General features: G+C 59.8%; 1 protein-coding gene across 1 annotated transcript in view; it reads left to right on the top strand.

Moving 5' to 3' along the window:
• The window catches only part of LOC308230981 (ryanodine receptor 1-like), a gene marked incomplete at both ends in the record, with an annotated part of 146,196 nt that overhangs the window by 26,327 nt on the left and 95,221 nt on the right, over positions 1–24,648 (top strand). The window contains 12 exon segments of the mRNA XM_080636060.1: positions 2,972–3,198; positions 6,437–6,629; positions 9,475–9,697; positions 11,876–11,980; positions 12,588–12,691; positions 13,893–13,976; positions 15,681–15,840; positions 17,233–17,380; positions 18,085–18,290; positions 19,849–20,023; positions 20,971–21,179; positions 23,303–23,703. Of these exon segments, the coding sequence (XP_080492186.1) occupies positions 2,972–3,198; positions 6,437–6,629; positions 9,475–9,697; positions 11,876–11,980; positions 12,588–12,691; positions 13,893–13,976; positions 15,681–15,840; positions 17,233–17,380; positions 18,085–18,290; positions 19,849–20,023; positions 20,971–21,179; positions 23,303–23,703 (2,235 nt within the window).

The raw sequence follows: 24,648 nt of genomic DNA, 5'->3' as shown, positions 1-24,648 counted from the left end.
GGGTGCCTATAGGTGTCTGTCTTTGGGGTCTATGGGTGCTATTGGTGTCTATGGGTGTCTACGGGTGCCTGTGGGGCTCTGTCTGTGGGTGTCAGGGTGTCTGTAGAGGTCCCGAGGTCTCTATAGGTCCCTGGATGTGCCCATAGTGTCTGTATGGCTCCGTAGGTGTCCTTAGGTCTCTGTAGGTATCCATAGGTGCCCATAGGTGTCCATAGGTACCTATAGATGTCCATAGGCGCCCATAGGTGCCCATAGGTCTCTATAGGTATCCATAGATATCCATAGATGCCCATTGGTGTTCATAGGTGTCCATAGGTCTCTATAGGTATCCATAGATGTCCATAGGTGCCAGTAGATGTCCATAGGTATCCATGGGTGCCCATAGGTGCCCATAGGTCTCCATAGATCTCCATAGGTGCCCATAGGTGCCCATAGGTGCTCATAGATCCCCATAGGTGCCCATAGGTGTCCATAGGTGCCCCTAGGTGTCCATAGATCTCCATAGGTGCCCCTAGGTGTCCATAGGTACCCATAGGTGCCCCTAGGTGCCCCTAGATCTCCATAGGTGCCCATAGGTGTCCATAGGTGCCCCTAGGTGCCCCTAGATCTCCATAGGTGCCCATAGGTGTCCATAGGTCTCCATAGGTGCCCCTAGGTGCCCATAGATCTCCATAGGTCTCCATAGGTGTCCATAGGTGTCCATAGGTGTCCCTAGGTGCCCATAGGTGCCCCTAGGTGCCCATAGGTCTCCATAGGTGTCCATAGGTGTCCATAGGTGCCCATAGGTCTCCATAGGTGTCCATAGGTGTCCATAGGTGTCCCTAGGTGCCCATAGGTGCCCCTAGGTGCCCATAGGTCTCCATAGGTGTCCATAGGTGTCCATAGGTGTCCATAGGTGTCCCTAGGTGCCCATAGGTGTCCCTAGGTGCCCATAGGTGCCCCTAGGTGCCCATAGGTGTCCATAGGTGTCCATAGGTCTCCATAGGTCTCCATAGGTGTCCATAGGTGCCCCTAGGTGCCCATAGATCTCCATAGGTGCCCAAGGGTGCCCATAGATCTCCATAGGTGCCCAAGGGTGCCCATAGGTCTCCATAGGTGCCCATAGGTGCCCGTAGGTCTCCATAGGTGCCCCTAGGTGCCCATAGATCTCCATAGGTCTCCATAGGTGTCCATAGGTGCCCCTAGGTGCCCATAGATCTCCATAGGTCTCCATAGGTGTCCATAGGTGCCCCTAGGTGCCCATAGATCTCCATAGGTGCCCAAGGGTGCCCATAGATCTCCATAGGTGCCCATAGGTCTCCATAGGTCTCCATAGGTGCCCCTAGGTGCCCATAGATCTCCATAGGTGCCCATAGATCCCCATAGGTCTCCATAGGTGCCCATAGATCTCCATAGGTGCCCATAGATCCCCATAGGTCTCCATAGGTGCCCATAGATCCCCATAGGTGCCCATAGATCTCCATAGGTGCCCATAGGTGCCCATAGGTGCCCATAGATCCCCATAGGTGCCCATAGATCTCCATAGGTGCCCATAGGTGCCCATAGGTGTCCATAGATCCCCATAGATCCCCATAGGTGCCCATAGATCCCCATAGATTTCCATAGATCCCCATAGATCCCCATAGGTGCCCATAGATCTCCATAGGTGTCCATAGGTGCCCATAGATCTCCATAGGTGTCCATAGGTGCCCATAGATCTCCATAGGTTTCCATAGGTGCCCATAGATCTCCATAGGTCTCCATAGGTGCCCATAGATCTCCATAGATCTCCATAGGTGCCCATAGATCTCCATAGATGCCCATAGATCCCCATAGATCCCCATAGGCACCCATAGGCACCCCTAGGCACCCATAGATCCCCATAGGCACCCCTAGGCACCCATAGATCCCCCTAGGCACCCATAGATCCCCATAGGCACCCATAGATCCCCATAGGCACCCATAGATCCCCATAGGCACCCATAGATCCCCCTAGGCACCCATAGATCTCCATAGATCCCCCTAGGCACCCCTAGGCACCCATAGATCCCCATAGGCATCCATAGATCCCCATAGGCACCCCTAGGCACCCATAGATCCCCATAGGCACCCATAGATCCCCCTAGGCACCCATAGATCTCCATAGATCCCCCTAGGCACCCATAGATCCCCATAGATCCCCCTAGGCACCCATAGATCTCCATAGATCCCCATAGATCCCCCTAGGCACCCATAGATCTCCATAGATCCCCCTAGGCACCCCTAGGCACCCATAGATCCCCATAGGCACCCATAGATCCCCATAGATCCCCCTAGGCACCCATAGATCTCCATAGATCCCCATAGGCACCCCTAGGCACCCATAGATCCCCATAGGCACCCATAGATCCCCCTAGGCACCCATAGATCCCCATAGATCCCCCTAGGCACCCCTAGGCACCCATAGATCCCCATAGGCATCCATAGATCCCCCTAGGCACCCCTAGGCACCCATAGATCCCCATAGGCACCCCTAGGCACCCATAGATCCCCCTAGGCACCCATAGATCCCCATAGGCATCCATAGATCCCCATAGGCACCCCTAGGCACCCCTAGGCACCCATAGATCCCCCTAGGCACCCCTAGGCACCCCTAGATCCCCATAGATCCCCCTAGGCACCCCTAGGCACCCATAGATCTCCATAGATCCCCCTAGGCACCCATAGATCCCCATAGATCCCCCTAGGCACCCCTAGGCACCCATAGATCTCCATAGGCACCCATAGATCCCCCTAGGCACCCATAGATCCCCCTAGGCACCCCTAGGCACCCATAGATCCCCATAGATCCCCCTAGGCACCCCTAGATCTCCATAGATCCCCCTAGGCACCCCTAGATCCCCATAGATCCCCCTAGGCACCCCTAGATCTCCATAGATCCCCATAGATCCCCCTAGGCACCCCTAGGCACCCCTGGGTGCCACAATGTCGCCGGGGGTGGGTGTCCCCGCAGCATCCGGCCCACGCTCTTTGTGGGCACGCACGCGGGCAGCACGCAGTTCCGCCGCTGGTACTTCGAGCTGGCCGTGGAGGCGCTGGAGCCCTTCCGCGGCGCCGCCGCCACCGTCCTGCGCGTGGGCTGGGCCGCGCTCGGCACCCACAGCCCCGGGCCCGCCAGCACCCACGGCGCCGGCGACGACCTCAGCTCCTTCGCCTACGACGGCCTCCACCTGTGGACAGGTACCGGGAGCCGCGCCGGCAGCCCCAGCCCCAGCCCCATCCCCAGCCCCAGCCCATCCCATCCCCATCCCCAGCCCCATCCCATCCCCATCCCCATCCCCGCCCCATCCCATCCCCATCCCATCCCCATCCCATCCCCATCCCCATCCCATCCCCATCCCCATCCCATCCCCATCCCCATCCCATCCCCATCCCCATCCCCGCCCCATCCCATCCCCATCCCATCCCCATCCCATCCCCATCCCCATCCCCATCCCATCCCCAGCCCCATCCCCATCCCCATCCCCATCCCCATCCCATCCCCATCCCATCCCCATCCCATCCCCATCCCCATCCCCATCCCCATCCCATCCCCATCCCATCCCCATCCCCAGCCCCATCCCATCCCCATCCCATCCCCATCCCCATCCCCATCCCATCCCCATCCCCATCCCCATCCCATCCCCATCCCCATCCCATCCCATCCCCATCCCATCCCCATCCCCATCCCCATCCCATCCCCAGCCCCATCCCCATCCCCATCCCCAGCCCCATCCCCATCCCATCCCCAGCCCCATCCCCATCCCCATCCCCATCCCCATCCCATCCCCATCCCATCCCCATCCCATCCCCATCCCCATCCCATCCCATCCCCATCCCCATCCCCATCCCATCCCCATCCCCATCCCCATCCCATCCCCATCCCCATCCCATCCCATCCCCATCCCATCCCCATCCCCATCCCCATCCCATCCCCATCCCATCCCCATCCCATCCCCATCCCATCCCCATCCCATCCCCATCCCATCCCATCCCCATCCCCATCCCATCCCCATCCCATCCCCATCCCCATCCCATCCCCATCCCATCCCCATCCCCATCCCCATCCCCATCCCATCCCCATCCCATCCCATCCCCATCCCATCCCATCCCCATCCCCATCCCATCCCATCCCCATCCCATCCCATCCCCATCCCCATCCCCATCCCATCCCCATCCCATCCCCATCCCCATCCCATCCCCATCCCATCCCATCCCCATCCCATCCCATCCCCATCCCCATCCCCATCCCATCCCCATCCCATCCCCATCCCCATCCCCATCCCCATCCCATCCCATCCCCATCCCATCCCATCCCCATCCCCATCCCCATCCCATCCCCATCCCATCCCCATCCCCATCCCCATCCCCATCCCATCCCCAGCCCCATCCCCATCCCATCCCCATCCCATCCCCATCCCCATCCCCATCCCATCCCCATCCCCATCCCATCCCATCCCCATCCCATCCCCATCCCCATCCCCATCCCATCCCCATCCCATCCCCATCCCATCCCCATCCCATCCCCATCCCATCCCCATCCCATCCCCATCCCCATCCCCATCCCATCCCATCCCATCCCCATCCCCATCCCATCCCCATCCCATCCCCATCCCATCCCCATCCCATCCCCATCCCCATCCCCATCCCCATCCCATCCCCATCCCATCCCCATCCCCATCCCCATCCCATCCCATCCCCATCCCATCCCCATCCCCATCCCATCCCCATCCCATCCCCATCCCCATCCCCATCCCCATCCCATCCCCATCCCATCCCATCCCCATCCCATCCCATCCCCATCCCCATCCCATCCCATCCCCATCCCATCCCATCCCCATCCCCATCCCCATCCCATCCCCATCCCATCCCCATCCCCATCCCATCCCCATCCCATCCCATCCCCATCCCATCCCATCCCCATCCCCATCCCCATCCCATCCCCATCCCATCCCCATCCCCATCCCCATCCCCATCCCATCCCATCCCCATCCCATCCCATCCCCATCCCCATCCCCATCCCATCCCCATCCCATCCCCATCCCCATCCCCATCCCCATCCCATCCCCATCCCCATCCCATCCCCATCCCCATCCCCATCCCATCCCATCCCATCCCCATCCCCATCCCATCCCCATCCCCATCCCATCCCCATCCCATCCCCATCCCCATCCCCATCCCATCCCCATCCCCATCCCCATCCCCATCCCCATCCCCATCCCCATCCCATCCCATCCCCATCCCATCCCATCCCCATCCCCATCCCCATCCCATCCCCATCCCATCCCCATCCCCATCCCCATCCCCATCCCATCCCATCCCCAGCCCCATCCCATCCCCATCCCCATCCCCATCCCATCCCATCCCATCCCCATCCCCATCCCATCCCCATCCCCATCCCATCCCCATCCCATCCCCATCCCCATCCCCATCCCCATCCCATCCCCATCCCATCCCCATCCCCATCCCATCCCCATCCCCATCCCCATCCCATCCCATCCCATCCCCATCCCCATCCCATCCCCATCCCCATCCCATCCCCATCCCATCCCCATCCCCATCTCCATCCCATCCCCATCCCCATCCCCATCCCCATCCCCATCCCCATCCCATCCCATCCCCATCCCATCCCATCCCCATCCCCATCCCCATCCCATCCCCAGCCCATCCCATCCCCATCCCATCCCATCCCCATCCCCATCCCATCCCATCCCATCCCCATCCCCATCCCATCCCCATCCCCATCCCATCCCCATCCCCATCCGCATCCCCATCCCATCCCCATCCCATCCCCATCCCATCCCCATCCCCATCCCATCCCCATCCCATCCCATCCCATCCCATCCCATCCCCATCCCATCCCCATCCCCATCCCATCCCCATCCCATCCCCATCCCATCCCCATCCCATCCCCATCCCCATCCCATCCCATCCCCATCCCCATCCCCATCCCATCCCCATCCCCATCCCCATCCCCATCCCATCCCCATCCCATCCCCATCCCCATCCCCATCCCATCCCCATCCCATCCCCATCCCATCCCCATCCCCATCCCATCCCCATCCCCATCCCATCCCATCCCATCCCCATCCCCATCCCATCCCCATCCCCATCCCATCCCCATCCCCATCCCATCCCCATCCCCATCCCCATCCCATCCCCATCCCCATCCCATCCCCATCCCCATCCCATCCCCATCCCCATCCCATCCCATCCCATCCCCATCCCCATCCCATCCCCATCCCCATCCCATCCCCATCCCCATCCCATCCCCATCCCCATCCCCATCCCCATCCCATCCCCATCCCATCCCCATCCCCATCCCATCCCCATCCCCATCCCATCCCCATCCCCATCCCCATCCCATCCCCATCCCCATCCCATCCCCATCCCCATCCCATCCCATCCCCATCCCCACCCCACACCTGCCCCCTTGCAGGGGGGGTCCCTCGGGCCGTGGAGGCCCCACAGCGCCGCGCTCTGGCCGCGGGGGACGTCGTCAGCTGCTGCCTGGACCTGGGGGTGCCGAGCGCCTCGTTCCGCCTCAACGGGGCCCCGGTCCAGGGCGTCTTCGAGGCCTTCAACCTGGACGTGCTCTACTCGCCCGTCGTCAGCTTCTCGGCGGGGGTGCGGTGAGCGGGGTCTCCAGAGGGTCTCTATGGGTCTCTATGGGTCTCTATGGGTCTCTGTAGGGTCTCTATGGGTCTCTATAGGGTCTCTATGGGTCTCTGTAGGGTCTCTATGGGTCTCTATAGGGTCTCTATGGGTCTCTGTAGGGTCTCTATGGGTCTCTATAGGGTCTCTATGGGTCTCTATAGGGTCTCTATGGGTCTCTATGGGTCTCTGTAGGGTCTCTATGGGTCTCTATAGGGTCTCTATGGGTCTCTATGGGTCTCTATAGGGTCTCTATGGTCTCTATAGGGTCTCTATGACCTCTATAGGGTCTCTATGGGGTCTCTATGGGATCTCTATGGGTCTCTATAGGGTCTCTATGGGTCTCTATAGGGTCTCTATGGGTCTCTGTAGGGTCTCTATGGGTCTCTATAGGGTCTCTATGGGTCTCTATAGGGTCTCTATGGTCTCTATAGGGTCTCTATGACCTCTATAGGGTCTCTATGGGGTCTCTATGGGTCTCTATGGGTCTCTATAGGGTCTCTATGTGTCTCTATAGGGTCTATATGGGTCTCTATAGGGTCTCTATGGGTCTCTGTAGGGTCTCTATGGGTCTCTATAGGGTCTCTATGGGTCTCTATAGGGTCTCTATGACCTCTATAGGGTCTCTATGGGTCTCTATACGTGGCTATATGGGCCTCCATAGGGTCTATATGGGTCTCTATAGGGTCTATATGGTCTCTATAGGGTCTCTATGACCTCTATGGGGTCTCTATGGGTCTCTATAGGGTCTCTATGGGTCTCTATACGTGGCTATATGGGTCTCTATAGGGTCTATATGGGCCTCTATAGGGTCTCTATGGGTCTCTATAGGGTCTATATGGGTCTCTATAGGGTCTCTATGGGTCTCTGTAGGGTCTCTATGGGTCTCTATAGGGTCTATATGGTCTCTATAGGGTCTCTATGACCTCTATAGGGTCTCTATGGGTCTCTATAGGGTCTCTATGGGTCTCTATACGTGGCTATATGGGCCTCCATAGGGTCTATATGGGTCTCTATAGGGTCTATATGGGCCTCTATAGGTGGCTATATGGGTCTCTAGAGGGTCTATATGGGTCTCTATAGGGTCTATATGGGTCTCTATAGGTGGCTAAATGGGTCTCTATAGGGTCTATATGGGCCTCTATAGGTGGCTATATGGGTCTCTATAGGGTCTATATGGGTCTCTTTAGGGTCTATATGGGTCTCTATAGGTGACTATATGGGTCTTTATAGGGTCTATATGGGCCTCTATAGGTGGCTATATGGGTCTCTATAGGGTCTATATGGGCCTCTATAGGTGGCTATATGGGTCTCTATAGGGTCTATATGGGTTTCTATAGGTGGCTATATGGGCCTCTATAGGTGGCTATATGGGCCTCTATAGGGTCTATATGGGTCTCTATAGGGTCTATATGGGTCTCCATAAGTGGCTATATGGGCCTCCATAGGGTCTATATGGGTTTCTATAGGTGGCTATATGGGTCTCTATAGAGGACTATATGGGCCTCTATAGGGTCTATATGGGTCTCTGTAGGTGGCTATATGGGCCTCTACAGGGTCTATATGGGTCTCTATAGGTGTCTATATGAGCCTCTATAGGTGCCTATAGGTGTCTATTGGGTCTGTATGGGTGTCTATAGGGTCTATATGGGTCTCTACAGGTGTCTATATGAGTCTCTTAGGTGGCTATGGCTGTCTATTGGGTCTGTATGGGTGTCTATAGGGTCTATATGGGTCTCTACAGGTGTCTATATGAGTCTCTTAGGTGGCTATGGCTGTCTATTGGGTCTGTATGGGTGTCTATAGGGTCTATATGGGTCTCTACAGGTGTCTATATGAGTCTCTGAGGTGGCTATAGGTGTCTATTGGGTCTGTATGGGTGTCTATAGGGTCTATATGGGTCTCTACAGGTGTCTATATGAGTCTCTGAGGTGGCTATAGGTGTCTATTGGGTCTATATGGGTCTCTATAGGTGGCTATAGCGTCTGTGTAGGGTCTGTATGGGTGTCTATAGGTGTCTATAAGGTCTATATTGGTCTCTATAGGTGTCTGTAGGGTCTGTGTAGGGTCTATATGAGGGTCTATAGGGTCTATATGGGTCTGTGTAGGGTCTATATGGGGGTCTGTAGGGTCTGTATGGGTCTCTATAGGTGGCTATAGGTGTCTATAGAGTCTGTGTAGGGTCTATATGGGTGTCCGTCGGGTCTATATGGGTCTCTGTAGGTGTCTCTAGGACCTCTATTGATGTGTGTGGAGTCTCTATATGCATCTATAGGGTCTCTGTAGGGTCTCTATAGGGTCTCTATAGGTGTCTATAGGGTCCTTGTAGGTCTCTATAGGGTCTCTATAGGTCTCCATAGGGTCTCTATAGGGTCTCTATAGGTCTCTGTAGGGTCTCTATAGGTGTCTATAGGGTCTCTATAGGTCTCTGTAGGGTCTCTATATGTCTCTATAGCTGTCTATAGGATCTCTATAGGATCTATATCGGTCTCCATAGGGTCTCTATAGGTCTCTATAGGTGTCTGTAGGGTCTCTATAGGTCTCTATAGGTGTTTATAGGATCTCTATAGGGTCTATATCGGTCTCGGTCTCTATAGGTCTCTATAGGTCTATAGGTGTCTATAGGATCTCTATAGGGTCTATATCGGTCTCCATAGGGTCTCTATAGGTCTCTATAGGTCTCCATAGGATCTCTATAGGGTCTATATCGGTCTCCATAGGATCTCTATAGGTCTCTATAGGTCTCTACAGGGTCTCTATAGGCCCCTAGAGGTCTCTATAGGTGTCTATAGGTCCCTAGAGGTGCCTGTGTCTCTGCCCCAGGCTGCGGCTGGTGCTGGGGGGCCGCCATGGGCAGTTCCAGTTCCTGCCCCCCCCCGGGTACTCGCCCGTGGCCCAGGCCCTGCTCCCGCGCCTGCGCCTGCGCCTGGAGCCCATCAAAGCGCATCAGGGCGAGGGGGGGCCCCCCGGCACCCGCAGCCTCCTGGGGCCGCCCCACACCCTGCCCCACACGGCCTTCACCCCCTGCCCCGTGGACACCGTGCAGGTGCGCGGGGGCAAGGGGGGCAATGGGGCAATGGGGGGAATGGGGGCAATGGGGGACAAGGGGGGCAATGGGGCAATGGGGGGAATGGGGGCAATGGGGGCAATGGGGGGAATGGGGGACAATGGGGGCAATGGGGGGAATGGGGGCAATGGGGGACAATGGGGGCAATGGGGGCAATGGGGGAATGGGGGCAATGGGGGCAATGGGGGCAATGGGGGACAATGGGGGCAATGGGGCAATGGGGGCAATGGGGGCAATGGGGGCAATGGGGGGCAATGGGGGCAATGGGGGTAATGGGGGCAATGGGAGCAATGGGGAGCAATGGGGGCAATGGGGGCAATGGGGAGCAATGGGAGCAATGGGGGGCAATGGGGCAATGGGAGCAATGGGGGGAATGGGGTCAATGGAGGTCAATGGGGGCAATGGGAGCAATGGGGTCAATGGGGGCAATGGGGGCAATGGGGCAATGGGAGCAATGGGAGCAATGGGGAGCAATGGGGCAATGGGGGCAATGGGAGTCAATGGGGCAATGGGGGGCAATGGGGGCAATGGGGCAATGGGGGGCAATGGGGGCAATGGGGGCAATGGGGCAATGGGGGCAGTGGGGGCAATGGGGGCAATGGGGGCAATGGGAGGCAATGGGGCAATGGGGTGCAATGGGGGCAATGGGGCAATGGGGGCAATGGGAGCAATTGGAGTCAATGGGGGCAATGGGGGCAATGGGAGGCAATGGGGGCAATGGGGCAATGGGGGTCAATGGAGGTCAATGGGGGCAATGGGGGCAATTGGAGTCAATGGGGGCAGTGGGGGCAATGGGGAGCAATGGAGGCAATGGGGGGCAATGGGGGCAATGGGGGCAATGGGGGCAATTGGAGTCAATGGGGGCAATGGGGGCAATGGGGGTCAATGGGGGCAATGGGGGCAATGGGGTCAATGGAGGGCAATGGGAGCAATGGGGGCAATGGGGGGCAATGGGGGCAATGGGGGGCAATGGGGATCAATGGGGGCAATGGAAGTCAGTGGGGTGCAATGGAGATCCATGGGGTTCAGTGGGGGTCAATGGGGTTCAGTGGGGATCAATGGGGTGTGCCATGTGGTTTCAACGGGGTTCAATGGAGTTCAATGGGGGTTCAATGGGGTTTGATAGGGTTCAATGGGGGGTTCAATGGGGGGGTTCAATGGGATTCAGTGGGGTTTCAATGGGGTTTCAATGAGGGGTTCAATGGGGGTCAATTGGGTTACAGTGGGGGGGTCAATGGGGTTTGATGGGGTTCAATGGGGGGTTCAATGGGATTCAGTGGGGTTTCAATGGGTGTTCAATGGGGGTTTCAATGGGGGAGGTCGAATAGGGGGTTCAATGTGGGGGTTCAATGGGGGTTCAATGGGGGGTTCAATGGGGGTTCTATGGGGGGTTCAATGGGGGTTCAATGGGGGGTTCTATGGGGTTTCAATGGGGGGTTCTATGGGGTTTCAATGGGGGTTCAATGGGGGGGTTCTATGGGGTTTCAATGGGGGTTCAATGGGGGTTCAATGGGGGGGTTCTATGGGGTTTCAAAGGGGGTTCAATGGGGGGTTCTATGGGGTTTCAATGGGGGTTCAATGGGGGTTTCAATGGGGGTTTCAATGGGGGGGTTCTATGGGGTTTCAATGGGGGTTCAATGGGGGTTTCAATGGGGGTTTCAATGGGGGGGTTCTATGGGGTTTCAATGGGGGTTTCAATGGGGGTTTCAATGGGGGTTTCAATGGGGGGGTTCTATGGGGTTTCAATGGGGGTTCAATGGGGGGTTCTATGGGGTTTCAAAGGGGGTTCAATGGGGGGTTCTATGGGGTTTCAATGGGGGTTCAATGGGGGTTTCAATGGGGGTTTCAATGGGGGGGTTCTATGGGGTTTCAATGGGGGTTCAATGGGGGTTTCAATGGGGGTTTCAATGGGGGGGTTCTATGGGGTTTCAATGGGGGTTCAATGGGGGGTTCAATGGGGGTTTCAATGGGGGTTTCAATGGGGGTTCAATGGGGGTTTCAATGGGGGGGTTCTATGGGGTTTCAATGGGGGTTCAATGGGGGTTCAATGGGGGGGTTCTATGGGGTTTCAATGGGGGTTCAATGGGGGGTTCTATGGGGGTTATTTGGGGGTCCCTGGGGGGGTCACTGCTCAGGGCCCCCCCTTTCCCCCCCCAGATCGTGCTCCCCCCTCACCTGGAGCGAGTGCGGGAGAAGCTGGCGGAGAACATCCACGAGCTGTGGGCCCTGACGCGCATCGAGCAGGGCTGGACCTATGGACCCGTGAGTGCCCCATAGAGCCCCATAGAGCCCCATGGAGCCCCATAGAGCCCATAGAGCACGTAGAGCCCCATTGAGCCCATAGAGCCCCATAGAGACCTATAGAGCCCTATAGAGCCCCATAGAGCCCCATAGAGCCTATAGAGCCCATAGAGTACGTAGAGCCCCATTGAGCCCATAGAGCCCCATAGAGACCTATAGAGCCCTATAGAGCCCCATAGAGCCCCATTGAGCCCATAGAGCACATAGAGCGCTATAGAGCCCCATAGAGCCCCATAGAGCCCATAGATCCCCATAGAGTACATACAGCCCCATTGCATCCCATAGCCCCCTATTGCCCCCCATTACACCCCATAGCCCCTATTGCCCCCAGAGCCCCCCATAGACCCCCCATTGTACCCCATAACCCCCCAACCCCCCTAATACCCAGTTGACCCCCACCTCCCCACTGCCCCCCTGCTCTCAGGGTTCCCTGGGGTGGCTCTGACCCATATTTGGGGTCCCTGGGGGGGTTTTGGGGTGCCCGGAGCCATTTTCGAGGGTCCCAGACCCAGTTTTGGGGGTCCCAGACCCGGTTTTGGGGGTCCCTGACCCGGTTTTGGGGTACCAGGTCCGTGATGATGCTCGGCGCCTGCATCCCTGCCTGCTCAGCTTCCATAACCTGCCCGAGCCCGAGCGCAGCTACAACCTGCAGATGTCGGGGGAGACCCTCAAGTGAGGGGGGGTCCCCTATGGGGTGGGGGGGGTGGGTTTTGGGGTCCCCCCATTGCTCTGATCCCCCCCTTGGATGGGTTTTGGGGTCACCCCATTGGGGTTCCCATTGGGGGTGCCCATTGGGGGTGCTCATTGGGGGGTGCTCATTGGGGGTTCCCATTGGGGGTGCTCATTGGGGGTTCCCATTGGGGGTTTCCATTGGGGGGTGCTCATTGGGGGTTCCCATTGGGGTTCCCATTGGGGTTGCCCATTGGGGGTGCCCATTGGGGGGTTCCCATTGGGGGGTGCTCATTGGGGGTTCCCATTGGGGGTGCTCATTGGGGGGTTCCCATTGGGGGGTGCTCATTGGGGGTTCCCATTGGGGTTCCCATTGGGGGTGCTCATTGGGGGTTCCCATTGGGGTTCCCATTGGGGGTGCCCATTGGGGGGTTCCCATTGGGGGGTGCTCATTGGGGGTTCCCATTGGGGGTGCTCATTGGGGGGTTCCCATTGGGGGGTGCTCATTGGGGGTTCCCATTGGGGTTCCCATTGGGGGTGCTCATTGGGGGTTCCCATTGGGGTTCCCATTGGGGGTGCTCATTGGGGGGTTCCCATTGGGGTTCCCATTGGGGTTCCCATTGGGGGTGCCCATTGGGGGGTTCCCATTGGGGGTGCTCATTGGGGGTTCCCATTGGGGGTGCTCATTGGGGGGTTCCCATTGGGGTTCCCATTGGGGGTTCCCATTGGGGGTGCTCATTGGGGGGTTCCCATTGGGGGGTGCTCATTGGGGGTTCCCATTGGGGGTGCTCATTGGGGGTTCCCATTGGGGTTCCCATTGGGGGTTCCCATTGGGATTCCCATTGGGGGTTCCCATTGGGGGTGCTCATTGGGGGTTCCCATTGGGGTTCCCATTGGGGGTTCCCATTGGGGGTGCTCACTGGGGGTTCCCATTGGGGTTCCCATTGGGGGTGCTCATTGGGGGTTCCCATTGGGGTTCCCATTGGGGGTGCTCACTGGGGGGTTCCCATTGGGATTCCCATTGGGGGTTCCCATTGGGGGTGCTCACTGGGGGTTCCCATTGGGGTTCCCATTGGGGTTCCCATTGGGGGTGCCCATTGGGGGGTTCCCATTGGGGGGTGCTCATTGGGGTTCCCATTGGGGGGTGCTCATTGGGGGTTCCCATTGGGGTGCCCATTGGGGTCCCTCACCCCCTGCCCCACAGGACGCTGCTGGCCCTGGGCTGCCACGTGGGGATGGCGGATGAGAAAGCGGAGGAGAACCTCAAGAAGATCAAACTGCCCAAAACGTGAGTCTGGGGGGGCCCAGTTTGGGCCCAGTTGATCCCAATTGGTCCCAGGTGATCCCAGTTTGGTCCTTGTTGACCCCCGTCGACCCCACTTTCATCCCAGTCGATCTCGTTTGGTCCCAGTCAACCTGAGTTGACCCCAGTTTTGTCCCAGCTTGGTCCCAGTCGATCCCGGTTGGACCCCAGTTGATCCCAGTCGATCCCGGCTTGGTCTCAGTTGATCCCAGTTGGACCCCAGTCGATCCCAGTTTGGTCTCGGTCGGTCCCAGTTGGACCCCAGTCGATTCCAGTCGATCCCAATCGAACCCAGTTTGGTCCCAGTTGACCCCAGTTTGACCCTAGTTTCTCTCAGTCGATCCCAGTTTGACCCCAGTCGCTCCCAGTTTGATACCAGTTGATCCTAGTTTGGTCCTGGTCGATCCCAGTTTGACCCCAGTTGATCTCAGTTTGGTCCCAATCGATCTCAGTTTGATCCCAGTCAGTCCCAGTTGGTCCCAGTTTGACCCCAGTTTGGTCCCAGTTTGGTCCCAGTCGATCCCAGTTGATCCCAGTTTGACCCCAGTTTGGTCCCAGTTGGTCCCAGTCGGTCCCAGTGGATCCCAGTTGGTCCCAGTTTGACCCCAGTTTGGTCCCAGTTTGACCCCAGTTTGACCCCAGTTTGGTCCCAGTTTGGTCCCAGTTTGGTCCCAATCTGACCCCAGTTTGACCCCAGTTTGACCCCAGTTTGGGCCCAGTTTGGTCCCAGTTTGGTCCCAATTTGACCCCAGTTTGACCCCAGTTTGGTCCCAGTTTGGTCCCAGTATGACCCCAGTTTGGTCCCAGTATGACCCCAGTTTGGTCCCAATTTGACCCCAGTTTGGTCCCAGTTTGGTCCCAATTTGACCCCAGTTTGACCCCAGTTTGGTCCCAATTTGACCCCAGTTTGACCCCAGTTTGGTCCCAGTTTGTTCCCAATTTGACCCCAGTTTGGTCCCAGTTTGGTCCCAATTTGACCCCAGTTTGACCCCAGTTTGGTCCCAGTTTGTTCCCAATTTGACCCCAGTTTGGTCCCAGTTTGGTCCCAATTTGACCCCAGTTTGGTCCCAGTTTGGTCCCAGTTTGGTCCCAGTTTGATCCCAATTTGACCCCAGTTTGACCCCAGTTTGGTCCCAGTTTGTTCCCAATTTGACCCCAGTTTGACCCCAGTTTGGTCCCAGTTTGGTCCCAATTTGACCCCAGTTTGGTCCCAGTTTGGTCCCAGTTTGGTCCCAGTTTGACCCCAGTTTGACCCCAGTTTGGTCCCAGTTTGGTCCCAGTTTGGTCCCAGTTTGGTCCCAATTTGACCCCAGTTTGGTCCCAGTTTGGTCCCAGTTTGACCCCAGTTTGACCCCAGTTTGGTCCCAGTTTGTTCCCAGTTTGGTCCCAGTTTGGTCCCAGTTTGGTCCCAGTTTGACCCCAGTTTGGTCCCAGTTTGGTCCCAGTTTGACCCCAGTTTGGTCCCAGTTTGGTCCCAGTTTGACCCCAGTTTGGTCCCAATTTGACCCCAGTTTGGTCCCAGTTTGGTCCCAGTTTGGTCCCAGTTTGGTCCCAATTTGACCCCAGTTTGGTCCCAGTTTGGTCCCAGTTTGGTCCCAATTTGACCCCAGTTTGACCCCAGTTTGGTCCCAGTTTGGTCCCAGTTTGGTCCCAGTGGCTCCCAGTGGCTCCCAGCTGCCCCCTGCCCAGGTACACGATGTCCAACGGGTACAAGCCGGCGCCTCTGGAGCTGGCGCACGTGAAGCTGACCCCGGCGCAGCTCACGCTCGTCGACCGCTTGGCCGAGAACAGCCACAACGTCTGGGCCCGCGACCGCGTGCAGCAGGGCTGGAGCTACAGCACCCTGCAGGTGGGCACACAACACCCTGAAACGGCCCCGAAACAGCCCCGAAACGGCCCCGAAACGGCCCCGAACCAGCCCCGAACCAGCCCCGAAACAGCCCCAAAACAGCCCCGAACCAGCCCCGAACCAGCCCCGAACCAGCCCCGAAACAGCCCCAAAACGGCCCCGAACCAGCCCCGAACCAGCCCCGAACCAGCCCCGAAACGGCCCCGAAACAGCCCCGAAACAGCCCCAAAACGGCCCCGAAACAGCCCCGAAACAGCCCCCAAACAGCCCCAAAACAGCCCCGAACCAGCCCCGAACCAGCCCCGAAACAGCCCCGAAACGGCCCCGAAACGGCCCCGAAACGGCTCCGAAACGGCCCCGAACCAGCCCCGAACCAGCCCCGAAACAGCCCCAAACAGCCCCGAAACAGCCCCGAAACAGCCCCGAAACAGCCCCGAAACAGCCCCGAAACGGCCCCGAAACGGCCCCGAAACAGCCCCGAACCAGCCCCGAACCAGCCCCGAACCAGCCCCGAACCAGCCCCGAAACAGCCCCGAACCAGCCCCCAAACAGCCCCGAAACAGCCCCGAACCAGCCCCGAAACAGCCCCCAAACAGCCCCGAAACAGCCCCGAAACAGCCCCAAAACAGCCCCGAACCAGCCCCGAAACAGCCCCCAAACAGCCCCGAACCAGCCCCGAAACAGCCCCAAACACCGTAAGGTCTCCATGATGCCCCCATGGTGTCCCCATGGTGTCCCCATGATGTCCCCATGATGTCCCCATGATGTCCCCATGGTGTCCCCATTGTATCCCCATGATGTCCCCATGATGTCCCCATGGTGTCCCCATGGTGTCCCCATGATGTCCCCATGGTGTCCCCATGGTGTCCCCATGGTGTCCCCATTGTATCCCCATGATGTCCCCATGATGTCCCCATGGTGTCCCCATGGTGTCCCCATGGTGTCCCCATGGTGTCCCCATTGTATCCCCATGATGTCCCCATTGTATCCCCATGGTGTCCCCATTGTATCCCCATGGTGTCCCCATGGTGTCCCCATGGTGTCCCCATGGTGTCCCCATGATGTCCCCATTGTATCCCCATGGTGTCCCCATGATGTCCCCATGGTATCCCCATGGTGTCCCCATGATGTCCCCATTGTATCCCCATGGTGTCCCCATGGTGTCCCCATGATGTCCCCATGGTGTCCCCATGGTGTCCCCATGGTGTCCCCATTGTATCCCCATGATGTCCCCATTGTATCCCCATGGTGTCCCCATTGTATCCCCATGGTGTCCCCATGATGTCCCCATGGTATCCCCATGATGTCCCCATGGTGTCCCCATTGTATCCCCATGGTGTCCCCATGATGTCCCCATTGTATCCCCTTGGTGTCCCCGTGGTTTCCCCTCAGGACATCAAGGACAAGCGGAACCCGCGCCTGGTCCCCTACCACCTCCTGGACGAGGGCACCAAGAGCCGCAACCGGGAGAGCCTGGGCCAGGCCGTGCGGACGCTGCTGGGCTACGGCTACAACATCGAGCCCCCGGACCAGGACACGCGTGAGGAGCATGGGGGCTATGGGGCTATGGGGGCTATGGAGTTATTTGGGCCATGACGGTGCCTTTTGGGGGGCACGGAGGACAGAGGGTGCCCTTCAGGGGTGCAGGTGCCACTGGGGAGCACTGGTGCTATGGGTGCTATTGGGGGATGCTGGTTCCGTTGGATACCATGGATGGAGGCTCCATTGGGTACCATGGATGGAGGCTCCATTGGGTACCATGGATGGAGGCTCCATTGGGTACCATGGATGGAGGCTCCATTGGGTACCACGGATGCTGGCTCCATTGGGTACCATGGATGGAGGCTCCATTGAGTACCATGGATGGAGGCTCCATTGGGTACCACGGATGCAGGCTCCATTGGGTACCATTGGGGTGCAGGCTCCATTGAGTACCATGGATGCAGGCTCCATTGGGTACCATGGATGGAGGCTCCATTGGGTACCATGGATGCAGGCTCCATTGGGTACCATGGATGCAGGCTCCATTGGGTACCATTGGGGTGCAGGCTCCATTGAGTACCATGGATGCAGGCTCCATTGGGTACCATGGATGGAGGCTCCATTGGGTACCATGGATGCAGGCTCCATTGGGTGCCATGGATGCAGGCTCCATTGGGTGCCATTGGGGTGCTGGCTCCATTGAGTCCCATTGGGTGCCGCTGGTCTCTGTCCGCGGTGCTGAGCCCCTCTCCCCTTCCGCAGCGTCGGAGGCGGCCCCGGGCCCCGCGGGGGTGAGGCCGCGGCTGTTCCGCGCCGAGCGGTCGCTCGCGGTGCGCGCCGGGCGCTGGTACTTTGAGTTCGAGGCCGTCACCGGCGGCGCCATGCGCGTGGGCTGGGCCCGGCCCCAGCTGCGCCCCGACGTCGGCCTCGGCGCCGATGAGCTCGCCTTCGTGTTCGACGGGCACCGCGTGAGGCGCTGCCGGGGACCGGGCACCGCGGGGGGAGGCACCGGGGACCCGGGGGGGCATCATTGGGAACACATTGGGAGCCCTTTGGGACACCATTGGGAGCCCTTTGGGACACCATTGGGACACCATTGGGAGCCCTTTGGGAACCCCTTGGGACACCATTGGGAGCCCTTTGGGACACCATTGGGATATCATTGGGAACCCCTTGGGACACCATTGGGAGCCCTTTGGGAACCCCTTGGGACACCATTGGGAACCCCTTGGGACACCATTGGGAGCCCTTTGGGAACCCCTTGGGACACCATTGGGAGCCCTTTGGGACACCATTGGGATATCATTGGGAACCCCTTGGGACACCATTGGGAACCCCTTGGGACACCATTGGGAGCCCTTTGGGAACCCCTTGGGACACCATTGGGAGCCCTTTGGGACACCTTTGGGATATCATTGGGAACCCCTTGGGACACCATTGGGAGCCCTTTGGGACACCATTGGGATGTCATTGGGAACCCCTTGCGACACCATTGGGAGCCCTTTGGGAACCCCTTGGGACACCATTGGGAGCCCTTTGGGACACCTTTGGGATATCATTGGGAACCCCTTGGGACACCATTGGGAGCCTTTTGGGACATCATTGGGATATCATTGGGAACCCCTTGGGACACCATTGGGAATCCCTTGGGACACCATTGGGAGCCCTTTGGGACACCTTTGGGATATCATTGGGAACCCCTTGGGACACCATTGGGAGCCCTTTGGGACACCATTGGGATGTCATTGGGAACCCTTTGGGACACCATTGGGAGCCCTTTGGGACACCATTGGGATATCATTGGGAACCCCTTGGGACACCATTGGGAGCCCTTTGGGACACCATTGGGAAGCCATTGGGAACCCCTTGGGACATCATTGGGAACCCTTTGGGACACCATTGGGATATCATTGGGAACCCCTTGAGACACCATTGGGAGCCCTTTGGGACACCATTGGGATGTCATTGGGAACACATTGGGAACCTTTTGGGAGCCCTTTGGGACGCCATTGGGAACCATTGGGAACCCATTGGGAACTCTTTGGGACACCACTGGGAACCCCTTTGGGCCATCATTGGGAAGCCATTGGGAACCCCTTGGGACATCATTGGGAACCCATTGGGACATCATTGGGACACCATTGGGAATCCTTTGGAACACCACTGGGAACCCCTTGGGCCACCTCTGGGACACCCCATCACCCCCATCACCCCATCACCCCCATCACCCCATCACCCCCATCAGCCCATCGCCCCCATCACCCCCTATCCCACATCACCCCATATCCCCCATCACCCCATATCCCCCATCACCCCATCGCCCCCATCACCCCATCACCCCCATCACCCCATATCCCCCATCACCCCATCACCCCCATCTCCCCATCGCCCCCATCACCCCATCACCCCCATCTCCCCATCGCCCCCATCACCCCATCGCCCCCATCACCCCATCGCCCCCATCACCCCATCGCCCCCATTGCCCCACAGCGCCCCATAGCCCCCCGTTGCCCCCCATGCGCACAGGCTCAGCGGTGGCACGTGGGCAGCGAGCCCTTCGGCCGGCCGTGGCAAGCCGGGGACGTGGTGGGCTGCATGATCGACCTGGCCGAGGCCCACATCACCTTCACCCTCAACGGCGAGGTCCTCATCAGCGACGCCGGCTCCGAGGTGGCCTTCAAGGGCTTCGACGTGGGTGAAGGTGGGTGCCGATGGGCTCCCTATGGGGGTTCAATGAGCACCCTATGGGGGTTCAATGGGCTCCTTATGGGGGTTCAATGGGCTCCCTATGGGGGTTCAATGAGCTCCCTATGGGTGTTCAGTGAGCATCCTATGGGGGTTCAATGAGCACCCTATGGGGGTTCAATGGGCTCCTTATGGGGGTTCAATGGGCTCCCTATGGGGGTTCAATGAGCTCCCTATGGGTGTTCAGTGAGCATCCTATGGGGGTTCAATGAGCACCCTATGGGGGTTCAATGGGCTCCCTATGGGTGTTCAATGGGCGCCCTATGGGTGTTCAATGAGCACCCTATGGGGGTTCAATGGGCTCCCTATGGGGGTTCAATGGGCTCCCTATGGGGGTTCAATGGGTGCCCTATGGGTGTTCAATGGGCTCCCTATGGGTGTTCAGTGAGCATCCTATGGGGGTTCAATGAGCACCCTATGGGGGTTCAATGGGCTCCCTATGGGTGTTCAATGGGCGCCCTATGGGTGTTCAATGAGCACCCTATGGGGGTTCAATGGGCTCCCTATGGGGGTTCAATGGGCTCCCTATGGGGGTTCAATGAGCACCCTATGGGGGTTCAATGGGCTCCCTATGGGGGTTCAATGGGCTCCCTATGGGGGTTCAGTGAGCATCCTATGGGGGTTCAATGAGCACCCTATGGGGGTTCAATGGGCTCCCTATGGGGGTTCAGTGAGCACCCTATGGGGGTTCAATGGGCTCCCTATGGGGGTTCAATGAGCACCCTATGGGTGTTCAATGGGCTCCCTATGGGGGTTCAATGGGCTCCCTATGGGTGTTCAATGGGCTCCCTATGGGTGTTCAATGGGCTCCCTATGGGGGTTCAATGGGTGCCCTATGGGGGTTCAATGGGCTCCCTATGGGGGTTCAATGGGCTCCCCATGACCCCCCCCGTGCTCCCCAAGGCTTCGTGCCCGTGTGCAGCCTGGGCCCGGAGCAGGAGGGACGCCTGAACCTGGGCCAGGACGTGAGCACCCTGAGGTTCTTCAGCATCTGCGGCCTCCAGGAGGGCTTCGAACCCTTCGGGGTCAACCGCAAGCGCCCCATCCCGCTCTGGTTCAGCAAGAGCCTGCCCCAGTTCGTGCCCGTGCCCCCCGACCACCCCCAGCTCGAGGTGAGCGCCGGGGGGGGCTCCAGAGGGAGGGGATGGGGTTTGGGGGGGGTTTGGGGCTCCTCCATCCCCGTGCTCTTCCTTTGAGCTCGTTCCCATCCCCATCCCCTCCCACTGGGGCTCATCCCCATCCCCATCCCCTCTCTTTGCACTGATTCCCATCCCCATCCCCATCACTTCTCTATGGGGCTCGTCCCCATCCCCATCCTCATTCCCTCTCCCATCCCCATCCATTCCCATTGGGGCTCATCTCCATCCCCTTTCCCATCCCCATCCCCATCTCCTCTCTCTGGGCTCATTCCCATCCTTGTACCCTTCCACTGGGGCTAGTTCCCATCCCATCCCCATTCCATCCCCATCCCATCCCCATCCCATCCCCATCCCATCCCCATCCCATCCCCATCCCCATCCCCATCCCCATCCCATCCCCATCCCCATCCCCATCCCATCCCATCCCCATCCCCATCCCATCCCCATCCCCATCCCATCCCCATCCCTTCCCCATCCCCATCCCCATCCCATCCCCATCCCATCCCCATCCCCATCCCCATCCCATCCCATCCCCATCCCCATCCCATCCCCATCTCATCCCCATCCCATCCCCATCCCATCCCCATCCCCATCCCCATCCCATCCCCATCCCATCCCCATCCCATCCCCATCCCATCCCCATCCCATCCCCATCCCATCCCCATCCCCATCCCCATCCCCATCCCCATCCCCTCCCCATCCCATCCCCATCCCCATCCCCATCCCATCCCCATCCCCATCCCCATCCCATCCCCATCCCATCCCCATCCCCATCCCATCCCCATCCCATCCCCATCCCATCCCCATCCCCATCCCATCCCCATCCCATCCCCATCCCCATCCCCATCCCATCCCATCCCCATCCCCATGCCATCCCCATGCCATCCCCATCCCCATCCCCATCCCATCCCCATCCCATCCCCATCCCCATCCCCATCCCATCCCATCCCCATCCCATCCCCATCCCATCCCCATCCCATCCCCATCCCATCCCCATCCCATCCCCATCCCATCCCCATCTCATCCCCATCCCATCCCCATCCCATCCCCATCCCCATCCCATCCCCATCCCCATCCCCTCCCCATCCCATCCCCATCCCCATCCCATCCCCATCCCCATCCCCATCCCCATCCCCATCCCCATCCCCATCCCCATCCCATCCCCATCCCATCCCCATCCCCATCCCCATCCCCATCCCATCCCCATCCCATCCCCATCCCCATCCCATCCCCATCCCATCCCCATCCCATCCCCATCCCCATCCCCATCCCATCCCCATCCCATCCCCATCCCATCCCCATCTCATCCCCATCCCCATCCCATCCCCATCCCCATCTCATCCCCATCCCATCCCCATCCCATCCCCATCCCCATCCCCATCCCATCCCCATCCCATCCCCATCCCCATCCCATCCCCATCCCCATCCCATCCCCATCCCATCCCCATCCCATCCCCATCCCATCCCCATCCCCATCCCCATCCCATCCCCATCCCATCCCCATCCCATCCCCATCTCATCCCCATCCCATCCCCATCCCATCCCCATCCCCATCCCATCCCCATCCCCATCTCATCCCCATCCCATCCCCATCCCATCCCCATCCCATCCCCATCCCATCCCCATCCCCATCCCATCCCCATCCCCATCTCATCCCCATCCCATCCCCATCCCATCCCCATCCCCATCTCATCCCCATCCCATCCCCATCCCATCCCCATCCCCATCCCATCCCCATCCCATCCCCATCCCCATCCCATCCCCATCCCCATCTCATCCCCATCCCATCCCCATCCCATCCCCATCCCCATCCCCATCCCCATCCCCATCCCCATCCCCATCCCCATCCCCATCCCATCCCCATCCCATCCCCATCCCCATCTCATCCCCATCCCCATCCCCATCCCATCCCCATCCCCCTCCCCATCCCCATCCCCATCCCCATCCCCATCCCATCCCCATCCCCATCCCCATCCCATCCCCATCCCCCTCCCCATCCCATCCCCATCCCCATCCCCATCCCCATCCCCTCTCTATGGGGCTCATCCCTATCCATTCCCATTGGGGCTCATCCCCATCCCCTTGCCCCCCCCCAGGTTTCCCGCCTTGACGCCACCCCGGACTCCCCCCCCTGCCTGCGCCTCTCCCGGCGCGGAGCCTCGGGGCCGCCCCCCCCGCCCGCGGAGCTGCTGCTGCTGCGCCTCAGCCTCCCCGTGCGCTTCCACGCGCGCTTCCGATGCGCGCCCCCGATGCCCCCCCCGGCCCCGCCGCCCCCGGAGCCCCCCGAGGACGCGGCCCCGGATCCCGACGGCGACTTCGAGCGGCTCCGGCGCTCGGCGGCCCCGCGGCAGCCGCTGCCCGACGGCACCGACGGGGACGGGAGCGCGGCCGCGGGGAGCGGGGCCGGGATCGGGCCCCCGCCGCCTGCCCCCGGGGAGCCCCTTCGTGGCGAGAACGAGAAGGACGCGGCCAGCGAGAAGAGCAGGACCCGGAGGGGGTGAGGGGGGGGTCATTGCCCCATAGGGGTGTGGGGTGTCCTGTGGGGGTCATGGGGGTCATTGCCCCATAGGGGTGTGGGGTGTCCTGTGGGGGTCATGGGGGTCATTGCCCCATAGGGGTGTGGGGTGTCCTGTGGGGGTCATGGGGGTCATTGCCCCATAGGGGTGTGGGGTGTCCTGTGGGGGTCATGGGGGTCATTGCCCCATAGGGGTGTGGGGTGTCCTGTGGGGGTCATGGGGGTCATTGCCCCATAGGGGTGTGGGGTGTCCTGTGGGGGTCATGGGGGTCATTGCCCCATAGGGGTGTGGGGTGTCCTGTGGGGGTCATGGGGGTCATTGCCCCATAGGGGTGTGGGGTGTCCTGTGGGGGTCATGGGGGTCATTGCCCCATAGGGGTGTGGGGTGTCCTGTGGGGGTCATGGGGGTCATTGCCCCATAGGGGTGTGGGGTGTCCTGTGGGGGTTATGGGCGTCATTGCCCCATAGGGGTGTGGGGTGTCCTGTGGGGGTCATGGGGGTCATTGCCCCATAGGGGTGTGGGGTGTCCTGTGGGGGTCATGGGGGTCATTGCCCCATAGGGGTGTGGGGTGTCCTGTGGGAGTCATGGGGGTCATTGCCCCATAGGGGTGTGGGGTGTCCTGTGGGGGTCATGGGGGTCATTGCCCCATAGGGGTGTGGGGTGTCCTGTGGGGGTCATGGGGGTCATTGCCCCATAGGGGTGTGGGGTGTCCTATGGGGGTCATTGCCCCATAGGGGTGTGGGGTGTCCTGTGGGGGTCATGGGGGTCATTGCCCCATAGGGGTGTGGGGTGTCCTGTGGGGGTTATGGGGGTCATTGCCCCATAGGAGTGTGGGGTGTCCTGTGGGGGTCATGGGGGTCATTGCCCCATAGGGGTGTGGGGTGTCCTGTGGGGGTCATGGGGGTCATTGCCCCATAGGGGTGTGG

This window comes from Psittacula echo (genome assembly GCF_963264785.1).
Source record: "Psittacula echo genome assembly, chromosome: 29".
Lineage (NCBI taxonomy): Eukaryota > Metazoa > Chordata > Aves > Psittaciformes > Psittacidae > Psittacula > Psittacula echo.
Note: the sequence above shows the minus strand (reverse complement) of the source record. Positions and strands in the feature narration are given on the sequence as shown.